The sequence below is a fragment of the Ipomoea triloba genome, chromosome 4 (assembly GCF_003576645.1).
Source record: "Ipomoea triloba cultivar NCNSP0323 chromosome 4, ASM357664v1".
In the NCBI taxonomy this organism is placed as follows: domain Eukaryota; kingdom Viridiplantae; phylum Streptophyta; class Magnoliopsida; order Solanales; family Convolvulaceae; genus Ipomoea; species Ipomoea triloba.
This window is the reverse complement of record NC_044919.1, coordinates 4,028,289-4,049,679: the sequence shown is the minus strand read 5'-3', so window position 1 is coordinate 4,049,679 and position 21,391 is coordinate 4,028,289. Positions and strand designations below refer to the sequence as shown.

The 21,391-nt window shown below is 35.8% G+C and overlaps 4 protein-coding genes across 4 annotated transcripts; 2 read left to right on the top strand and 2 right to left on the bottom strand.

Moving 5' to 3' along the window:
- Positions 1-977: 977 nt before the first annotated feature.
- On the bottom strand, positions 978-5,343 carry LOC116014808 (thylakoid membrane protein TERC, chloroplastic). Its single transcript, XM_031254761.1, has 14 exons — positions 5,035-5,343; positions 4,866-4,949; positions 4,003-4,115; positions 3,818-3,894; positions 3,520-3,607; positions 3,291-3,371; positions 3,111-3,167; positions 2,723-2,804; positions 2,561-2,610; positions 2,233-2,289; positions 2,064-2,142; positions 1,775-1,833; positions 1,416-1,473; positions 978-1,344 (listed from the first exon to the last, which is right to left on the bottom strand). The coding sequence occupies exons 1-14, from the start codon at positions 5,192-5,194 to the stop codon at positions 1,253-1,255; spliced, it is 1,137 nt and encodes a 378-aa protein (XP_031110621.1). The 5' UTR covers positions 5,195-5,343; the 3' UTR covers positions 978-1,252.
- A 1,248-nt stretch (positions 5,344-6,591) lies between these two features.
- Positions 6,592-9,924, top strand: LOC116017071 (protein MODIFIER OF SNC1 11). The gene is made up of 6 exons (XM_031257591.1): positions 6,592-7,039; positions 7,841-7,921; positions 8,016-8,141; positions 8,259-8,316; positions 8,402-8,460; positions 8,619-9,924. The coding sequence occupies exons 1-5, from the start codon at positions 6,741-6,743 to the stop codon at positions 8,435-8,437; spliced, it is 600 nt and encodes a 199-aa protein (XP_031113451.1). The 5' UTR covers positions 6,592-6,740; the 3' UTR covers positions 8,438-8,460; positions 8,619-9,924.
- Positions 9,925-11,372: 1,448 nt separating this feature from the next.
- LOC116016501 (dirigent protein 17-like) lies at positions 11,373-14,083 on the top strand. The gene is made up of 2 exons (XM_031256792.1): positions 11,373-11,573; positions 13,295-14,083. The coding sequence occupies exon 2, from the start codon at positions 13,317-13,319 to the stop codon at positions 13,794-13,796; it is 480 nt and encodes a 159-aa protein (XP_031112652.1). The 5' UTR covers positions 11,373-11,573; positions 13,295-13,316; the 3' UTR covers positions 13,797-14,083.
- Positions 14,084-14,293: 210 nt separating this feature from the next.
- LOC116016499 (kinesin-like protein KIN-5D) lies at positions 14,294-21,012 on the bottom strand. Its single transcript, XM_031256791.1, has 22 exons — positions 20,373-21,012; positions 19,803-19,932; positions 19,556-19,714; positions 18,968-19,447; positions 18,799-18,896; positions 18,568-18,724; positions 18,412-18,481; positions 18,237-18,313; positions 18,101-18,154; positions 17,943-18,023; positions 17,746-17,857; positions 17,566-17,652; positions 17,301-17,476; positions 17,056-17,217; positions 16,859-16,966; positions 16,585-16,743; positions 16,403-16,486; positions 16,110-16,315; positions 15,926-16,027; positions 15,728-15,837; positions 15,502-15,653; positions 14,294-14,748 (listed from the first exon to the last, which is right to left on the bottom strand). The coding sequence occupies exons 1-22, from the start codon at positions 20,546-20,548 to the stop codon at positions 14,542-14,544; spliced, it is 3,147 nt and encodes a 1,048-aa protein (XP_031112651.1). The 5' UTR covers positions 20,549-21,012; the 3' UTR covers positions 14,294-14,541.
- Positions 21,013-21,391: the final 379 nt, after the last annotated feature.

The following is a 21,391-nucleotide window of genomic DNA, read 5'->3' as shown; positions in this document are numbered from 1 at the left end:
TTTTTGAATACTACTAACTCTATTACAATGCAGTATCTGTTCATAACTACTTTCTCAACCTATTGAAGCACAAGAGTCAGTATTGCCCCCACTGAGGCTCGAACCCACCACCTCCCATATATGAATTATTTTAGAAGACATTTTTGGTCTAACAAAGTAACAATACAAAACTTAGGGCATGTTTGGTTGGGAGGAAAAGCACTTCCTTCAAATCATGAAAAATGCATAGTTCCTGCGTTTGGTTCATGCGAACTCATTTTCCATATTGGAGAATGAGTTCCTCATTTTGGAGGAAAAGTAATTCTGAGGTAAAGGCTCAGATTTTGTTTTCCGGGGTGATTGGGAAGAAAAATTTATTTGGCAAGACCATTTTACCCTTGGTTGTGTTCTTCTTCCTCCTCTTGTTTCTTCTTTTTCTTCCTGAGACGGTAGACCTCCTCCAGATCGGCGACACCGCTAGTTGCCGGCCGTCTCGCGCCCTTACGATGGTGGACCTCCGCTAACTACTACCCGCCTCGCCACTCGCCACCTCCGCCTCGCCTCTCTAGTCTAGGCGTCCGCGACGGCAACGCCGCCTCTTTGGCTCTGCAACGGCGACTGCGACGCCGCCTCTCTAGCTCTACGACGGCGACCAGAAGAGACGGGGAGAAGAAAGAAAAATGAAAAAAAAAACCTAATTTGGCCCAATATATTGCAGAAAGAAAGTAATTAGGGCCCCAAATTAAAATAAAATCTATTATTAATTTTATTATCATTATTAATACACACGGGCATATAAGTCTTTATACTCATTATTCTAATATCCTTTTACCCCAACTAAACAATAAAATTCATATTCCCTGTAATTTTTTTTCATCAACCAAACAACAGAATTCATTTTCCTAGGAACTACTTTTCCATGAAATTTCACTTCCACTTCTCTTCAAATATTTTTATTTTCCATTAACTAAATGGGCCTTAGTTCCCAGCTTTCAATATTGATACTTTTCATCTGACAAGTTTCCAATTCACCAATTAATGATTATTGAAATATCACATCACAACACAAGATGAAGAAAATGGGTATTTCACATTCTTGACAATAAAATTTGGCAAGAAAAAAAGGGCACAAGTGATGATGGAAGTATCTAAAATTCCTGACAATGGAGGATTGTGGGAGAGGGAGGAAGACAAGACAATGTTACTTAAAACAAGATCTGCAACTTCTCAACATAGAGAGGCGGCCGCCTTTTGGATCGGATGTAATGTGCCTCTAGTCGGACTTCTTGGCAAGACTCAACAACACGCCCGCGCCAAGACAGGTAGCTACGACGGCGAGGGATGCCTCGGTGGTGACATGGAAGCCTGCGCAGGAGTTTTGACGAGGATTAGAATTCGCATGTGCAAGAGAAACGATTGCTTTTGCAGATACTCACCGAAGAAATCCAGGATCATCTTACACCCGATAAAGCCCAGAACAACAGCAATTGCAGGCTGTTCATATAACAAATGCGATTTTTATCAAATATAACAATAGAATTGGTGACTTAGCGTAATGGATAATCTCAGTAAGTAATAATGCAACTCTGTTACGTGTAACAAAACCACAAAGATGTAGCTCGGTTGAGTAACTGAACCTTGTAAACAAGCCATTCACAAAGTTTATACTGTTCTCGTTCATATTATTTATATCGATAGTATGTTGTATACTCGTCAAGTATATATCTAGTACAAGTGTGTAAATGACACGCTCGTTCTGCAGAAAGTGTAAAGCAGAAAAAGAATCAAATATCACCTGTAAATACTCCAACTCTGCCATACTCTCGGAAATGAGCGTGTATAATGACCGTAAACCTGCACAAGCAAGAATTGGCCTTAATAGCATGCGTTTTATCAGAATACATTACAAATATCAACTTCTTGCTAGTTGAGCGGTGCTAAAAAAACTCAGTCCAGAATCGAGATTCATGATTCATCCAAGATTTCAATCAACTTTGATTTAGCCATCCAGTTATAATTGGATGCGGGTGTCACCAAAACCTTTTTGAAATTTAAAATGAAAGAGGAATATAGAGCAACAGTACCTAAAATGGCAAAGATATTAGAACTGAAAACTATGAAAGGATCTCTTGTAACACCAAAAACAGCCGGTATAGAATCAACCTGAAAATAAGCATCAAAATCATCATTAACAAAAAAAAAAATAAAGGAATCTAGGAATTAAACCTTGCATAATATGGACACAGCACGTACAGCGAATGCAATATCACTGAGTTCAATTACGGCTACTGTGAGGAGTAAAGGTGTAGCCTGCCCAAAATGTGTTATGCCTGTTAGAAATCAAGGAACAATTAATTCAAAACAAAATATCTCGTCTTCAAACTTCTTTAGTTAATTGTGTTGAACTGCAAATGGAGAAAACTTTGTTCTCCATTATATAGTAGATGGCGAATAGCTTTTGATCAAAGTAGAAATGCGTTATTAACACATAGCGATGTAGGCAATTGTTATTGAAGTATGAACTATCATTCCTGAAATGAAAGAAATATCAACCAGTAAAATAAATTAAAAGAAGACATACTTTCCGAATGCCATCCTGAACTGTTATGAATCTATTGCCATCATACTCGGCTGCAACCGGGGAAAAAAAAGTTGGATTTCATTTAAACTTCAATCTGGTGCATTGATGCAATATCATATCATGCGAGATTACAAGGATTAAGAGAGAACAATACAGCCATACAGGTTACAGGAATGAATCTCTGGCAAGTCTTTACTATGAAGTTGTCAGAAAGATCAGTATCTTCATCTTCTTCGGCAAACAGCTGTGATGAAATAAAACAAATAACATAAGCATGGCGAACCAGATTGCAGGAGATTCTTACGCCAACAAGATATAGATTATAACGAAAGCAGAAGCTGAACCTTGGTTTTTAAATGAAAAGATAATGTAAAACAATGAAGGCCTAAAGCACCTAAAAATTAATATTCGGTCTTTATTTCTTACTCGTGCAACAATTTTTTTTGTCTTGAAATGTACTAGAATATTGATGAAGAATATGAAATCTAGGCAAGTCAAGGAAAAAAACAGAGTACAAAGTTCGATACAAGAGTCAAGGAAGAAATGGCACCTTGAATGATGAGTAAAGGAGTACCGCTGCAAATAGTAGGTTAACTGCCTCGAACCTCTAAAAGAACATCAGAATATTTATGAAAAACTAATTCAAGTTACATATTTTGATAATTGGTGTGTGTGTGTGTCTGTGTCCTATATTCTTCCCGTATGTATCAGTTGGGAATTAACTGGTAACCTGAAGAGTTGCTGTCCCAAGCAGTATGATAGACAATCGGAAGATTATTGCTCCAGCAATTCCATATGAAAGCACCCGATTCTATAACCCAATGCATGGTAGGTTTGAGTCATGAACACAATCATAACAGATATACAAAGAAAAAAAAATAATGGACTATGTGAAAGGAAGTAGAACGAGAACAAAAATGTGGCAAGTAGCAAACTTTAGAAGGGACTAAATAGAATACCTGATACATGAGGGGCACTTTAAAGTACTTGAATATCAAAACAAAGACGAACAAATTGTCCACTGACAAGCTCTGCTCTAGTATATACCTGACAATGAAAGCAAAAACAACGGAGTGAAACTCAATATCGATTCGCTAAATATACCATCTTGAGACCAAGTAATAAAGAAAAATCCTCCATAGAATATCAGACAGAAGTCACCTTAAAACTAATTTTAGGCAATAAACTTGATTATACAACAACAAACTATACAACTTATGGAATTGAAATGCAGGTAAGAAACTTGCAATTTTTTACCCAGCAAAAAACTCAGACGCCTTTCCAATTCCATCCTTGAAACCCAAACCAACACCAAATGTTACTGCGGACAACACCTAAAATAATGAAGGGCTATACTCCCTTTAATTAGAATGTTCAATATCATCAGAAATAAATTTGACAACTTGGCAGTTGGCATAACCGTGATCAAGGAAAGTGCTTACACATAGAGCAACAATCCTAACTGAAGATGCATAATTTTCAGACCCATCAGTACTGCAAGAGCTATCAATATCGTTAATGCTCTTATGCGATTGAGTACGTGACTTCTCCTTCTCTGCAAGACAGTTTTACCAGCCAATATTACTTTATAACAGAAAACACAACTGCATACCATCAACTATCAACTCTTGTAATTTCTATAGCACTCCAACAATATTAGTTTTTACTCATTCCATTCCACTCAACAATGACCTCAATTCTATTAAGTAATAACCCAAGGAGTAATGCTAGATACCCCTCCTATTTTTCCCCTCCCATCCATCCCTCATGATAAGGCATTAGTTAATTGGTTACTATTTTTTTTTTAAATTAGTGGTGGGTTAGTCAATTCATGGCACCCAATGAGTGGAAGCCACATCAGGAGGGGTAAGAAGCATTTTCCTAACCCAAATTCTAGGAGTTGATAACCATAAGGCTTCAAGTTCGACTCCCAATGGAGCAGCCTATTGACCTTTTCAGTTTTAGCAGATTAACCTATGCTTGTTTACTTCCTCGTGGTTAGTTGCAGGCTAGGACCACAAGGCGGGGTTTACTGGGGATAGTGGCTGCAGTTTCCTTAGTCATAAATAAAATTAATTATTTAAAAATAAAAATAAAAACAAAAACAAACAAACTCTACAAAACTACCTCTGCTACTGCCTACAAATGTACAGTGGACAGCAAGCCCACATAAATAAATCTTTATGAGCCTAATTCAAAGATCAATAAGAGTTGCTACAGCAATTATATCTTTATAAATATGTACCCAGAAAAATCTCCTTTTTGTTTCATACATTAAGAACAACTCAAAGGTCGAAATTCTTGCCTGAAGTAGACGATTGTTCTCCTTGTTCGGTTTTTCTTGAGCACACAATTGCAAAACTATGCCTTCGCCCAAAACTACACCCAGCTGAAGGTTCAAACGCACAAATAAGCATTCTATCGAGCTCAAAAAGCTGATCTTTTTTCAGTGACAGATAAGTGTAAATCATTACCTGAACATGGTGGTGGAGAGTGAAGTGGAGCCAACCGAATCCGAACCCGTCTTGGGTTCGCATCAAACGGGTAGATTGGGGAATTCCTGAGGGAGGCATAGGTGAAGCCTGAAGGTGGAGCTTGGGTACTGCTATGTTGGACTATAGAAGCCAATTTCATGGCTTCAAATCTCAAGGATTCTCCTTTATCGAACAAATAAAGAGTGAGCGCAAAGAATCAGAGTAAGTTGTTCTTCGAAATATCAGTTTATGAATATTGGTTGAAGATGAGCGGATGCGGCGTAGCCACAAACAATTGGGGAGGGTATGTGCATCGGTCCGAAAATCAATAAACATTTCTCTTTCACTCTCTCAAGTATTTATAAATTATTCATTAAAAATATTGTATACTTTAACATGCTGTGACTTTAACTGTAAAAGACCATAAGGATATATTATAATGAAGTAAATTAACATAAGTTGTGTATAATTTATCTACTCAAATCAATAAATTCAATAGAAAACTTCATTCGGAGTCGAATTTGAAATCCTATGGTTATCAAGTCAAACTTTCGATTTTATAACTTTTGTGTAATTAAATTATTTGATGTTTTTTTTTTTTGAAGGAAACTAAGTACTGCATTATAAAGCAACCAAGTGAGAAATACAAGTCGGATAAACAAACATCCACGACCTAGAACAGCCTGGACAAACAATGAATTAGTTACCTGTGCCAAAACATGAGCCACATGATTTACTGAAACATTAAACAAAATATTGAAATGTGTTCAATTAAAAAAAATTAAAACAACTAAACAAACAAAATATATTTAATTGAAACATTTTTTGATTTCTCTTAGTACAAATTGAATTGAAAATATTTTAACTTTCATTCCAACCAGCAAACAAATTGAATTGAAAATATTTTAACTTTCATTCCAACCAGCAAAGTTGAAGAATGACAACACATTACATCATAGTAAATGTTATGTAAATAATGTGACTAGATTCTATTAGAGAAACATTTTTCAAGTTTTTCAAAGTACCCTAAGAGAATTTGAAAATAAAAATGTATAAATTGTACATACTCTATTTGTTTAATGGTTTGATTGTACACAATTTAAATGCAAAATCCAATTACACAAAAGATTGATAAGTTCAATGATCCTAAAATATCAAAAGCCATAATTTACACAGGTATGAAATCCTACTGCGATTTTGATCCCCAAGCCTTGTGAGAGAGGAGAAATTGCCACCATTGTCCCCCTCTAGATTCACCCATACTTTGTGAGAATTAGACACCGATTCTTTATGTCAGGATCCTTGAAAGTTGAGACAATTAAATTCGCGTCGGTGAAGAATACTTATAAATGAAATTTTTATTGGCCATTTTGAGGCAACTAATATTAATATAGAATACTTTTTGGGAGTATTATTAACTTTATTATAATGTAGCATCTGTTAATAATATTAATATTGACTACTAATTGTAAAAAAAGAAAAAAAATATTTACCAAATCACAATTGAGGGATAAAGATATACTCCGTATGATTTCCCCAATACCTCAATATCTTAATCGGCTGGGCTAAAAGTGCCAAAAACCAGAGGGTCCAGAGCTTAAACAAGTCCGGAATCTTACAAAGCGCTCACGTTTCGTCTGCGGAATTCTCACCCAACGATACCATTGCAGCAGAGCAATCAGTCTACTGCTCCTTCCACCGCACACATGGCGACGACCACCGCAAAGAACACCGAAGTTCCCACGAAAACCCTACCGAAGACCCCATCTCAACCGTCAGATCCCAATCCGACGGCGGACGCCGAGGCTTCTCACCTCACCAACCCTAACCCTTCGACCTCACCATCTAAGGGCGAAACCAAGGCGGCGGCCACCACCGCCACCACGACGGCGGTCAACAACGTAAGCAGCGAGGGCGATGTTCAAAAGAAGATTAAGCGCGCGGAGAGGTTCGGAATGCCAGTGCAACTGTCTGAAGAAGAAAAGCGGAATTCGAGAGCTGAAAGGTACGATATTTAGTTATTTACTATACTACAGTTTAGGGTTAGGGTTCCTATTTCGTTTTCGTTTTATTTAAATTTCGATTTTAAATTCAGGGTTAGGAAATACAGTGAAAAGAGCTTGTTTTTCCTATTTCTTTCTTTAAGATGTTGCCAACCCTAAGGTGCTATGCAATTGTAATATTTATAATAGTCTGCAATAAGTTCTATACCAGGCGTTTTCTTTGTCCAGAGGGCCTTTTTGGTTCAAGTACATGGCTTTGTCAATCTTGTATGCTCTTCCTTGCTTTGGGTTTACTTTGATTTGATTGAAACTAGAATATGCAATGGGTATAAATTATGAGGTGCATGTTCTCCATTTGCTAAATTTCTCACCTCACATCCTTAATATTGTATGGCATGTCAATGTTTAAGTCTCTTGATTTGTTTATTATGTGAATTATTTTGAATAAATATGGATTGGTTAGATAATTTGGGAAGTTTATCTTCTTAGGTTAAGTCAATCTGCATCTTTACCAGGGTAGTTCTAGGGTATTGCCTCTTTGGGAGTCCAGTGGAGTAAGCTGATGTTGGGGAATACTTAGGTTCCTTGCATCTCTTGTTGTATTTCTCTCTGCAAATGGATAATTCAAAGAGCAAGAGTAATTGTTCCTGTTACAACTATTTCTATTATGGTGTTGTTTGCCCTGTCCTTGAGATTGCTAGTCAGGTGACAGGCCAATGGCATTCCAAAAAAAAATTATGAATTATAAATTGCTCCTCTTGGTTTTTGCATCAGCCTTTCGTATTGAACCTGTCTTATTTCAGGTTTGGCACTGCATCCTCATTACCTGGATCAGATGCATCAAAGAAATCAGAGGAACTGAAGAGGAAGGCTAGGGCAGAGAGGTCACCTAATCTACCCATTTGATCTATGATTGCATATGGCACTTGTATTCCTTGTGTGACTGTTTGTTTGTTGACTTTTCTATCATGTGTTTAGGTTTGGGATTGCTCAAACTACCACTACTGATGAGGATGCAAAGAAGAAGGCAAGGCTTGCTAGGTTTGCACCACTGACAAAGGTTGATCCTGCGGAGGAAGATAAAAGGAAAGCAAGAGCTATCAGGTAATACTTATACAAATGCAAGTTTTCACTCCTTTAAACCACTGAACATAATTCAAACATGTTTTGCTAAATATTAGAGGAATCAGGGTATATTGAGTATATTATGTAAATTTTCAGGTTTTCACAATCTGAGTCTGATACTCCATCTCAAGAGAACGGAAAAGGAAGCACTGAGGTGATTTTTTTTTTTTGTATGTTCTGCACATGTGCTGTTTAATTTGTATGATTTATTCTTTGCTGATTTAAATATTCAATCTCAGGAGTCCCCTGTTTTAGGCAAGGTTGGAGGAACCTGAATTGTGTGAGGCCCTGTTCAAAAGTAAGCTTTCCTCCAACTCCAAGATTTGGATGTACTGCTATGAACTTACTGTTATTGGTTGCTTCTCTTTAGGCATCTATACTTGAGCTGCAAATTAATTGTCCTTACCTGGTTCTCTCCCCCATACTTCTTTTGGGGGATTTTCCTTTCTTTTTCAGGCTAGCACAGGTTATGAGACTGACATCTTGCAACTTCACCAGTAGTTTTAAGTACAACTAGGCGTTCATTTTGGTACTTATCTGTTCCGTAGAAAATTTTTCTTCAAGTACAGAAAACGGCTCTTGCTATTCCCGGTTACATACATGTGGTTAATTTTTGGTTTCCCTGGTGAGCCCTAGGACTGTTGGAAGCAACCCCCTTAGTATTGACCTATCTGAAATGGCCAGTAAACAATGTCAAAAATGCAAATTGCAGACTGAAAGTTTCATAGTTTAAGCATCTCTCATATAACCAACTTCCTTTAAGTATTTTCTTATTTCTTGATATTTATTTACTTAATGTCGGATGCCAAAAATCTGATTCAGAACCGTCAAATCATTTCTAGACTTCTAGTGCACTGTGCACGTATAGCTTATCCAAATTTTGCAATATAGTGCATTAGTGCCAAATGCCTGTATTCTGTTGATGTTGAATGTGACCAAGGTGTGACAGATGTTTAAAATGGTTTTCAACTAATATTATCTTGAACCTATTTCTTAGGTGTAAGATCATTGCAATCTTGAGGTTTCTGTTCATCAGAAAATATAAATCATAAGTATGTTTTTGTTGCATTAAGAGATCAATTAGGAACCTTCTAACTTCCAGTTGCATCCATAGATCTTTGTTTGTTTCAACATGCTCATAGACATTCTTGGCAATCTTAGGCTTTTTAGGAAAGGTAAGGCTAACATTTTTTGAGTTATGTGGTAAGTAATATCTTTGGCAAGTCTTTACAATCATTTACCATGATAACAAGGCTACTCTGCATAAAGTTTAAAACACCATGATTATGTGCCCATGTTTACCTTAGTGTCAATTTTGTACTCCGCATTTGTGTCCCAATCTGATTTTCTGTCTTAGAAGTAGATGAGGAAGCACAGCATGATGATGAAACCATCTATTGGAGAACTTTCATTACTTGTGTCTTGTGTGTGATCGATGATGATTTTGCTTGTTAGGGGTTTTACCGTCGAATATTTTTCTAGTCTTTGGTATTAGAATTTGACATTGTGAGATGGCCATTTTGAAGGGGATTTGATGCTAAGGAAGGTGTTTCTGACTGGTCCTACTGGGTGAACCATTTAGGGTTACTGCAGTGCAGGAATATTATATCACATGTACTTGGAAGAAATTTATTTGTAATTTTTATCTTGGTTAGAATTTAAAAGACTTTTAGGTGAGCAGAATTTTCAATATGCTTTTTAGTTGTGGTTGTGAAGACAATCTTTAAACTTAATGCACTCTTCAGTCTCCATTCACTTCCAATTTTGTTTCCTGCCTTATATTTGGTGCTATGTATATGTGCAATGGTATTCCGTAACTAATTAACTACATCTCTGCTATTCTAACTGAAATCTTGAAGATCCATAGCACTGCTTATTTCTTTTCAATGTTGGCTTAAAATATTATTTCATGAAAAATAGAAACTTCAGAATTTTAAAAACTACAAATAAAAAATGAAAATTGGTGCTTTTTGCCCTTGAATTATATACTTGGTCACATTTGTCCTTTAGTTGTTTGTGGATTTTTTTTTTCCGTTCTTGAGTTTAAAAAATCATTTTACAGATAATTGAGGAATAAAAAATGATTACATTATAATTGAGGAATAAAATGTGTTATTTCATTTTGTGTGTCTAGTTATTTTATATATATTTAAAAGATTATAATGAAGGTACTATTAAACACAGAAAATTAATTTTAAAAATAATTTAACATATTAAATAAAATAAACAAAGAAGAAATAATTAATTTAACTAATAAATACTCCCTAATAAATATACAGGTAAAATGTGATTGGGATTTGAGAGAGTATAATTAGGCACAAAAATGGTCATTCTGCCAAATTTTTTTAAAAAAAACTTCCATTAACAGGTCCTTTAAAAATGGTCACCTAAATCAACTATATACAAAGGAGCCATATATCATTCTAATATTTTATGAGTATACACGTACGCATCGTATACATTTTTAATAAGCACTCGGACTACGGGACTTAGTGTAATTTATACTCCGTAATTTAATATTTTGTAATATTTACTATTAATATTATACTCCGTAATTTAATATTTTGTAATATTTACTATAATATTAATATATAAAAATTATATTAAAAATGTTTTTATATACAAAAAAATATGAATATAAATTAAAATAAAATGTTGAACGAAAATAAACAAAGAAAAAATTGGTGCAGCCTATATATAAATAGTAGATAATAATGAAAATGGAGTAGGAGTAGATTTTGGTATTGTGATAAATTATTTTTCACACCGTTTTATCAATACTTTAACAATTATCACCTTAGAGTGCAGAAGTAAAAAAGGAGTAACTATGAGTTTGAGTTCGTTACGTAAGATCTTTCTATTACACGATTTATCACTTATATGTAGTTTGAGTAGTTTACCGAGTGCGCAACAGCAACAACAATAATGATTTGAAGCCTGCAAGGACAGCTCAGTTGGTTACAAAGGTGAAGTTTGAGAAAAAAGATCATGAATCGAGTCTCACCAGCGACAATGTAATCCTTGTGCACAGTAAAAAAAAATGTCTAGCCTCTATGTTCAGTTAAATTGCCATGATTTACAGTCTCTTTGAGGTTAGAAATTCAACGTTTTGGGAAGAAAAACAATAATAATTTGAAGCTCGCTCCAATTCGGTTTTAGAAATTATAAATAGTAAGCTCAAAAATCTGAAAAAAGAAAAAGACACAACGATTCAACGAATGACTTTCCTTTATCCATATTGACTATTGCGGTCGTTCAGGTAAGATCTTGGTGCGCCTCTTTCTCTCTCGGTCTGTCCCTCTGTCCGTATTCTTCTACCATTTCGATTCTCAGGTGCAAACCCTAATGCTTTCTCCCGCTCCTCTTACCCGTGCTCTATGTTGTTGTGGTTGACGGCTACTCAACATCCAGGTACTCATCGCACTTGCATTCATACTTAAATCTTCATGTTCCGGAATTTACTCAATTCGGTGGAGCTGATCTTTGAGTTTCTGATTTGATCTTACTTTCCGTTATTCATATAGTTCCGCTTGTCCTTATTTTGTGTCTGTGGAAACTCTTCTGTTTGTGGAGATTTCATGTCTGAGGGGTTGAATTCTGTAATGGCACTGGTGCCTGCCAAACGTCACAGCAATAGATCATTTACTTTTTATCTGCATCCAGTTTGATGAATAATAACATTGTATCTATATAATTAGGGAGGGAATAGAGGTAATTCTAATAGTTTAATGTGAAAAATCAGGAATGCAATGCATCATCTTCTCAGTTTTTGCTAATCAGTAATTGTTTTTATATAATCTGTAAGAAATTTATGCGAATAAGTCTTGTGTTAGACTGTTTTTCCGTGAGATGTGTAATACTTTTTTATTAGTGCATAGAAAAGTATTACATTTTAACTAAAGAGTACTATTGTCATGTGAGACAGTCTAACACAAGACTTACTCAATTTATGCCTAAAGAGTGATAGTTGTGCGTAAGCCCTTCTTTGTGCTCTGTGATACTTGCATGTTCAGGCCTGAAAGGAATGATTTGTGGTGGCATTGTCATGATTTTTCCTTAATGATACAAGGAGTGAATTACTTTTTAAAGGAGTAAAGTGTTGTTGAAATTGAATACAATCTGCACATTAACTAGATTAAGTACCCGATATCATTAAAAAATAGTAATAAAAAGAAAGGAAAACTACTTACTATCTTAAGATTATACTACTTGGGAATTGAAACCCTAGCTACATCTTAAGAAAAAAACAGATTGGTTTTGTAAAGTGAGCCTGCTACTTAATGTGCATTTATTTGTTTTACATGGGCAACTCATTGTGAATGTGTGTAGTTCTTGCATTTCTTTTATCGCAGGAGATTCATGTGGCGAATGTTATTGTAGGGTAGACATATATCAAAGCTATATCCTATCCACCATATTGTTGGCTTTGTCCTCTAACTAGACATCCGAAGGTGACTGAAACATATTGACAGATTCATCCTTGAGAAATACCCATAGATAGTCATAGGGACTTTTGGGATACAGACACTTTATTGCCTTACAATAGTAAAATTTTCCAAGCATCATACTTCTAGCTTTTATTTGCTTGTGTGTTTGTTACTTTCTATAGAGGATGAACTATTATTACACAATTTAATGTACTCGTGTGTGGATTGGGATTTTATCCTTTCTTGATTATGTTGTTTAAATTCGGTTGCATGAAACTCTTAGGGCATCTACTTTTATTTGGAGAAAATAAGTACTCCTTTGTCCCATTTATGTGACCTACTCGTACTACGTGATTCGACTCAAGTTATTTATAAATAAATTTTTTGTAGTCTTTAATTTAGTATTAATTAATAAAACTGTATATTGAAACTTATATTAAAATTCTATCAAACACAGGAAGTTGAATTTCAAAGTTATAGGAAATTGCTAAAGAAAATAAACAAAAAAAGAAGAGTTGGACCAATAGATAGTGAATTAGGTCATATAAAATGGGACTATGGGAGTATGGGACAAATGGAGTAGTATTCTGTGTGGCGTCACTCAATTCATTGTAAATGTGATTCATAAGCCTCTTTTAATTGGTATGTTTTTTAATGCCATGATCTAACACAATCATTTTTATTTTTGCATCTTCATTTACCCAGTGTTTAATGAGATTCAGTGAAAATGGATTATACAAGCCAAGAAATGGACTTGGACTCTTTCTCAACTGGGGTCTTTGAGTTACCTGGAGAGCCTGCTGTTGTTGTTAATGGATTGCCTCCCCTTCCTCCGAATGACGGAAACCTTGTTCCCTGCCCTGCAATAACTGATGCGGAATTACATAGAGATGAGGGTTTTGGACAATGGTTGGAAGGAAGAGAAGTTCAGAAGTTGTTTGGGGGCCAGTTTTACATTGGCAAAGTTATCAAATATGATGTGGAAATGCATTGGTATAAAGTGGTGTATGAAGATGGTGATTCTGAAGAACTTGATTGGCAGGAACTAAAAGAGATTCTTCTGCCCTTGGATATAGATGTTCCGTTAAAGACACTGGCAACTAAGATCACAAAGAGTACACAGAAACATGCCCAGGAGTCTGGAAAAACTGATATTGCATATAGAGAAATGGGGCTTCTTGAAAGCGGTCAGATTAACTATTCTTAGTTGGTGCATTAATTGTAGAGTATGCTACTCTTGAAACATACTACTTTTCAGTACAAATCAGGCATTTAGAATACTAATTCACCCTGCTGGTCATCGTCGTTTATTGCAACTCTTCTGTGCACCGAATGTACTCTTCTCGCCCCCCCATACCCAACGTTTTATAAATTTTGTTGACATCATTTACCAGCAGAATGTTTTGTGTTTGTCAACTTAAAACTCATCTGTACATGCAATTTACTTGGATTAATGCCATATATGGTCACAATGTCACATTGATTTCTTGTGTACATTTTTCTGCAGCAAATTGGATTTTATGGCCAGTTAGTACATAGTAAAAATTTGTGAACATAGTGAGTCCAGTAAATTTATGTGACTACTGGAAGGAACAATTCTTGAATAGACTTTGCACACAAGTCTTCTAGATATTGACATTTGTTACTTTAGCTGAATATAGAGATGTTTTCAAAAGCCTACTCAGATAATAATTGGACCAGACATCAAACAACATCACCTCTTTTTATGCAAATTTAGTAAATGAAGATTTGTTTAACAAGGGAGATCCTAAATAAGCTTTTCATTAGTCTGCACAGATAGCTTAGTTGATTTCTATATAGTAGATTGTGGACAATAACACAGGATCGAGACTGTGATTTACTGATTTACCCCTTTACTATTCTGTTGGGACGAGATGTGAGGGTCCTGGGGTGAGGGGATTCTGCCTTTGTGGACAAGGGCAAGCTTTACATTATAGAGAGAAAAATCCGGCATCCATCTGGGCTATTTTATGTGATTCTGATTTTATATTTACATCTCCATTAGCTTGGTCTCCAATTCCACCTTCCTGGAATGACTTCAGTAACTCCAATGAGGGAGTTCTCAGGTTCTCTATGACTTCTTTGCTTGGCAAGTTGAACTTTATCCTCCTTGGAGTTGAATCTAAAGTTTCACTCACCTGGTCATCATTAATGAAAGAAATGAACATTTGAAACTGGAAAAATTGCAAAGCAAAGAGAAAGAGAGGGAGAGAGATTTACACAGTGAAAACTACTGGGAGGAGGAACGTTTTACTATGATCTAAAAGACAATATTCTACCACATTCAACATGAATATTTATCTTTTATTTTATTTATATTACCCATGTAGCCCAGCTTTGCCGGACTACATCCTGGATCCCATGAACCAACCCCCAAGACCCATGAGGAGGTAAATCGAGCTTGCCAACTTTAAGACCCAACACCAAATCGTATACTTTTATGCACAAGGAATCCAACCCAAGCCTAAAAAAAGGAGTTAAGGAATCAAAATTGTGACTTCTTTTTATTGCTTTAACCAAAGCATGCCACTTCAGTAAAAAGTAAAAAATAGAGTAAACAGTGAGAGTACATGTAATATTACTTTTTAGATAATTCTTTAGATATTGTATAGTCAAATCACAAGTATGGACCTCTTGCCCCCCAATTGAAGCCAAGAATGTGAGGCATACAACAGTGAACAGTCAGAACAACATCATTTTTATTCCAATAATATATCATATTTGAAACTTTGTTAAGGATGTGCAAACTGCAAAATCCTTGCGTTGTTGTTTATTATTATTATTATTATTATTATTATTATTTTATAACTCTGTTTATTTCTTGATTTTGAAATAATATTAGACAGAAAACAACTAAACACTACAATGCGGTTGTTTACGTTTAACAGTACCTTGTAATCATCTGTGAAAACTCTTTCTGCATTACTGGCAATCTCAGAAATTTTGTGTGAATGAGTCATTTCCATTGCATTTATATCATCAATGCATGGATCTACACATGTTTTGATCTTCTCACACTCTCCATGGTCCAGTTTCATCAAATCTGCAGTGAGTAATTTTATCAGAGGACAATAAATGTAGTCAGAAAAAAAATAGTAATCTAAAAATGGTACATACATTCTGTAGAAGAAAGAAGATTCTTGTTAGCAAGATCAGTTTCCTCAAGTATGAATGAAACACAAGCAGAAACTCGAGCATGGACCTGTTCGTTTCTTGCCATTTCACTCCTGAGGTAAAGAAAAAGCCAAAAAGGTAAGAATAAACTGATCTTAATAGAATTTTATGAGTTTCATTTCATAGTTAAGAATAGCTTACTTAACAATGGAGTCAATAGTATTGGTATTTCTAGTATGTTGGCAAATAAGAGATTCTTGAGCATTCCTCCATTGCTCTTCAACTGCATTTGAATTTTTAACACTGCATGTTTACCAAAAGAACTGCTAAATTCTTTCATGGTGGCAGCAACATCAGTGTTTGAAATATTAATCTAAAGATTTACCAGCATCTTAAGCTTTCTTCTAAGCCACCTTTCCAGGTTTCTAATATAGTTCTATCCTCTATACGATGAGCATGTGTTGCTTCAATGAAACTTGCCCATTCATCCTGAGTAGAACAAGTGCAATCTTGGATTTTTGAAAATTCCTGATTTAGATTGCTGGTTCTACTATTAGCAGACCTTTCAAGGGCATCGAGTTCTGTTTGAACCTAGTTAAACCAGAAAAGGAATAAGAGATACAAAAATACTTTACGGAGTAGAAGATATTGAAAAGCTTTTGAAAAGGGAGTGCATACGAGATGTTTCTTCCGTGCATTTGAACTTGCTAGGAGCAATGCCACTTGTTCTAATATTTCCCTTTCTTCATTTGCAGCCAGTTCCTATCATGGATCAGAAGAGAAAAGAATTTTTTTTTTTTTAAAAAAAAAAGAAGAAGAAAGAATTATTAGATAAGGGCTAAAGAATTTGAGGTAATTACCTCAAACTTAGTTCTGATGTCACAAATTTGCTGACTATTCTTTCTTTGTGATTCTTCCTCCATATGTGCCAAGTTGGAGACAGACGTGTTTAAATTCTTGAAGAAACTCAAGAGAACTTCAGAAATTAAATTAGTGGCTTGGTATGTTCGTGATTGATTCTGTTAGTCATAGAAAGGCAAAAAATGAAATAAGAAAGCATGATGAGTTCCATTTTGAAATGCCAGAATATAGAATCTCGATTTTAATAAAGTTTCTTGCTCCATGCCACTGTACCTGTTGTTCCTGTTGTAGAAATGCTTTCATCTTTACTTCCAGACCATTAAGGTTGTGTTCTAGACCATTAAGTATTGAAACAATGTCTGAGGAAATCTTTCCAACAAGCTGCACTAAATATGGGATGAATGAAGTGGCAGGTTGGTGGAAAAACATAACAAATCTCACTTAAAAGTTAAAACTGCTAAAAAACTCACATCCATAATTGAAGACGAATGCTTCGATACTTCTGATGTAAATTTTCCAAATGCCAGTTGACAATTTTTGCAGTGTTCTTCTGCTATGTCAGCCAAATTTTGGACATCAAACACGTACACTTCTTTTAGCTTCTGGAGCAGATTCTGAAAACCCTCAGTTGCCTACCCTTAGGTACAGATAAAGATTATGAGTTTCAATTGCTGAATGTTATTAAAACAACATAATTACAGGTTCTTTAACTAACCTTGGACTTTGCAGATAAAAATAATTTTGTGTTTTCTTGTACAGCTTTCAGTTGCTGTGCCTCTTGTGATACAGAAGCTGCTACATCTGTCTTTAAAAGTTCAAGCTGCTGTGCCAATTGATTCTGGAAGTTCTGGAGAAGAACTCGGTTTCTTCGCTCTCTAAGATTATTATTTTCTGTTGATAAAGTAAATATTTAATAGAAACAATTAGCATATAATTGGATGAAACTGCCAAATCTAAAGCTTTGAAACAAGAACACGAACCTATTTCCGAACATAATCTGGATACCTCTGATTCTGCATTCTCTAGCTCAGCTCGAAGCTCAATTGCTTTTTCAGTAAGTGCCTTCTCTAAATACAATGTTGAGAATCAAATTCAAAGATCTTCAGTTTAAACTACTCTTGTAAATAAAAGGCAATTTACAGACACAATACTATACATACCAGATGTGATGAGATTAAATACCAAATACTGCTTCTGTCTAATGGTTTCTTTTGCTTGACTGTATTGAGCTTCTACTTCAGATAAGGATTGTTCAGTTTTCTTGAGTTCTGTCTGCCATTAGAAGCAAAAAATATGAGACCTTTTTCTCTTGGTTTCGGCCATTAGGGGAAATACCCCTACTTAATTGCTCTTTTACCTTGGCCATTCCGAGTTTTTCACCTAAATCTGCTGTCAACTTTTGCTGGTTACTATATAAATCTTCAAGTTCTACAATTTTCTGTTTCAAATATTTCAGTTATTAACCAGGGCAGGAGACTATGAGAAAAAGGTAAACTATACTTGGGTGATATTTACCTTGTTTTTAAGCTCAAGATCAAGTTCCATGAGTCTCAGTTTTTCAGCCATTGCCTACAAAAAGGAAGATAAAAGACTTAGTCCTTTATGTTGATATGAGGAGAAATTTGTTTTTATCAATAGCTGGAATTAGCACCTTCTGGGCAGCCTCATCAGACTGGTATCGATCTCGGGGTATGTAAATTCCATTCTTCTCCCTTGTTGCTAGTAATTCTAAGAATTTATGAAGAAAAACATGAATACCATGATCTATATAATGAAACTTCCAGATGCATAAAAAAGTCTGATCACAAGGCTAAATGCATACAAACCTTGCTTTAGGCGATCCATCTCAACGTATATATCTTTGATGAATGCAGATTTTACAATTTTCTGGTTAACCTGAAAATGGAACCACACCATGAAGTCTTCAAGGAGACAACATAAAGAAGAAAAAAGAATCTCAGTTAACACATTGCTTTACAAACCTCTGGTCTGTTCTTAATGATTTTAGCGCGAAATGCATAGTCAAGAGTACTGAGAGTCTCATCCAAGCATTGAAGAGATGGAGAAACTGTGGCAATTATGCAGGTCTTTGTCTTTCCTCCCAATGAGTCCTTTAATAGCCTCGTCAATTTGCTATCCCTAAAATCCCACATATATCTTTTTTCTAAGCATACATTTTCAATAGTTCCTTCAAAGTTTAGCTTTATATTTACCTGTAGGGAACATGCCCAGAGTGATCAGCCAATGCATTGATGACTCGACCTAGTGTAAGTAAACTCTTGTTTATCTCACCAGCTTCCCTCGCTCTTCCCTGTAAAAAGGAAGATCTTGATTTTGAATGATGATGGCCTAGATTTGACACATAAATGAACAATGCAGTACCTCTTTGGCACCGGAACGCAGAATGTTCTCTGATCCAGCAAGATCAACTAGGTTCAGTTTCCCACATTTGATCAGCTCCACCCCCTCTGATACACATTCCTTGATTTGCACCGTGATGGAGAATATGGAATGAGAGCGGTTGCTTTGTTTGTTTAGCAGAGTCTCTGCAGTATGCTTTTTCGCAGAACCCCTCTCGAGAATTCTGTATATTTCATCTGCACTTGACACTATCTCCTCTTGCAGGCCTTTGATGAAGACAGCACTCTTGCCATCTTCCATCAGTTTCACTGCCTTAAGCTGCTTCTCATCTGAGAATGATCTCGAATCCTCTTCTGCGGAGAGCAGATCTGTTATTTCCTCATTGTAAAGCTCTATGAATGTCACCTTCATCATATACTCAGCTTTTTCAGACTCCAAACTGTTGAAAATCTGCTCTACAGCTCTTGGAATCACCCCAGCATTCTTGTGAAATTCCCCATTCTGTCATCATTAAGAATGAAGAAAAAAGGGACCAAAACTATTCTAAGCCACACAAAGCAACAATACTACCAAATAAAGAGAAAAGCTGTGGATTTTTATAGTTATGACCTTCTCCTTCCCTCCTTCCCCTTCCATTGTATATGTTTTTCCAGTTCCGGTTTGGCCGTACGCAAAGACAGTGCAGCTATATCCTTCAAGAGCATCATCAACAAGAGGCGCTACAGCTTGGTTGTACAAGTCCTTTTGTTGAGTTGATGGACCAAATACCTAAAATCACAGTGAAGATGCAAATACATATTTCCATTCTTGGCAAACAGAATGTGACAACTGACAAAGCATCATCAAAATACCAAACCTTATCAAAGACAAAAGTACGATTCGTCTGTTTAGCATTCGTGTTTAGGATTGCAGACACCTCTTGTTTCTCCTCATCACATGATATCACTAGTGGAGCTTTAGCCCTTACCTCATCCTCACTTGGTGGTCTGAAACACAAAAACCAGATGACTTCATCTGAGCTGGTAGTAAAAAAGGGCAGATTTTTCTTGACAGAAAGCATTCAAAATTTCAAGAAAATGTTAGAAATATGTACCATTTAACCTGGAGAATACACAGAAACAACAGTCTCAGCTAAAAGCACACCATACACTCACAGAGAAAGGGATTTCCCTATACAAACTTGTAACCACAAGGTCATGAGTTCGAATCCCAACCTAATTGTTTGAGCTGGTCAGCTATAAGCAAACCTAGACTGGTTTACCTTCTCATGGTCCTTTGCCGGCTAGGACCACAAGGTGAGGTTTACTCGTGCACACCCTTGGGTAGTGGCTACATGTTTCCCTCGTCATCCAAAAAAAAGGGATTTTCTTGACAGAAAGCATTAAGATTTCAAGAAAAGGTCAAAGAAGATGCATCAGTTCCCTACCTGCAACGCAACACCACTTTCACATTCACTGGTTTATCGTCGCTTAACCGCGAATCTCTGGAAGGCTTTTCACCTGACCACAGTGTTGATCCTGTAGGTGACATCCATGGAAGACTCACACCTCTCCTCAACCTCGAACTATCCATCAATGGCTGTTTCTCCCTCTCTGCACTCATGAAAACAATAGGGGAAAAAACAAGAAGCTGCAGAAACCGAAACCACCTCACTAGCTCAGGCAATTCTGCAAACGCCTCTAGTGCATAGTAACTAAACACCAAACGTTGAAACCAAAAAGGAAATGGAAAAACCAAAGAATCTGCATCCACTGTTTTTCTTTTTGACTTATTTGATCACAACATGTGTTTTTTGAATAATATATATGCGAAAGATTGAAACATACTGCACACAAAATCGCCGGCCAAGTCGGCTTTTTTGGAAATTTTAGAAATATAATATAATACTTTTCAAACACAGTAACTGATTGATGAAACCTTCATGGAGGAAAAGACAGAGTTTTCATTGTGATGATATATTGATATCAACAAAAAAAATGGAGAAGAGTGAAGAAAATCCATGGCTGTTACAAGCCTTCATAGGCTTAACAGCTAACGTAATTTTCCTTTGAGCGTTTAACTACTTTTCATCAGTCATGAACCGTTAAGAAAATACTTAATTGATGACCCCATTGACCATGGACCGCGAATTAATCTCATTTCTCAATCTAATTCTAATCTAAGATAATTAAGTGTTGAAAATTAAGAAAAAATTGTTATGTCATTTCTATAATTACGGTGCTTCTGTTTGATAGTATATTTGCTGAGATAGTATAATAGTGCACTTATATATGCATTATTTACAAATGTATTATCAAGGGTTTTTAAATGCATTGTAATAATTATAGAATTGTCACTATTTCTTATTTTTATTTTTTTTTCTTAATTTCTTCCCATGGATCATCCTATATTGATGGATAATATTAGTCCGCACGTTTTCACTATAATTATTATATCCTGGACTCG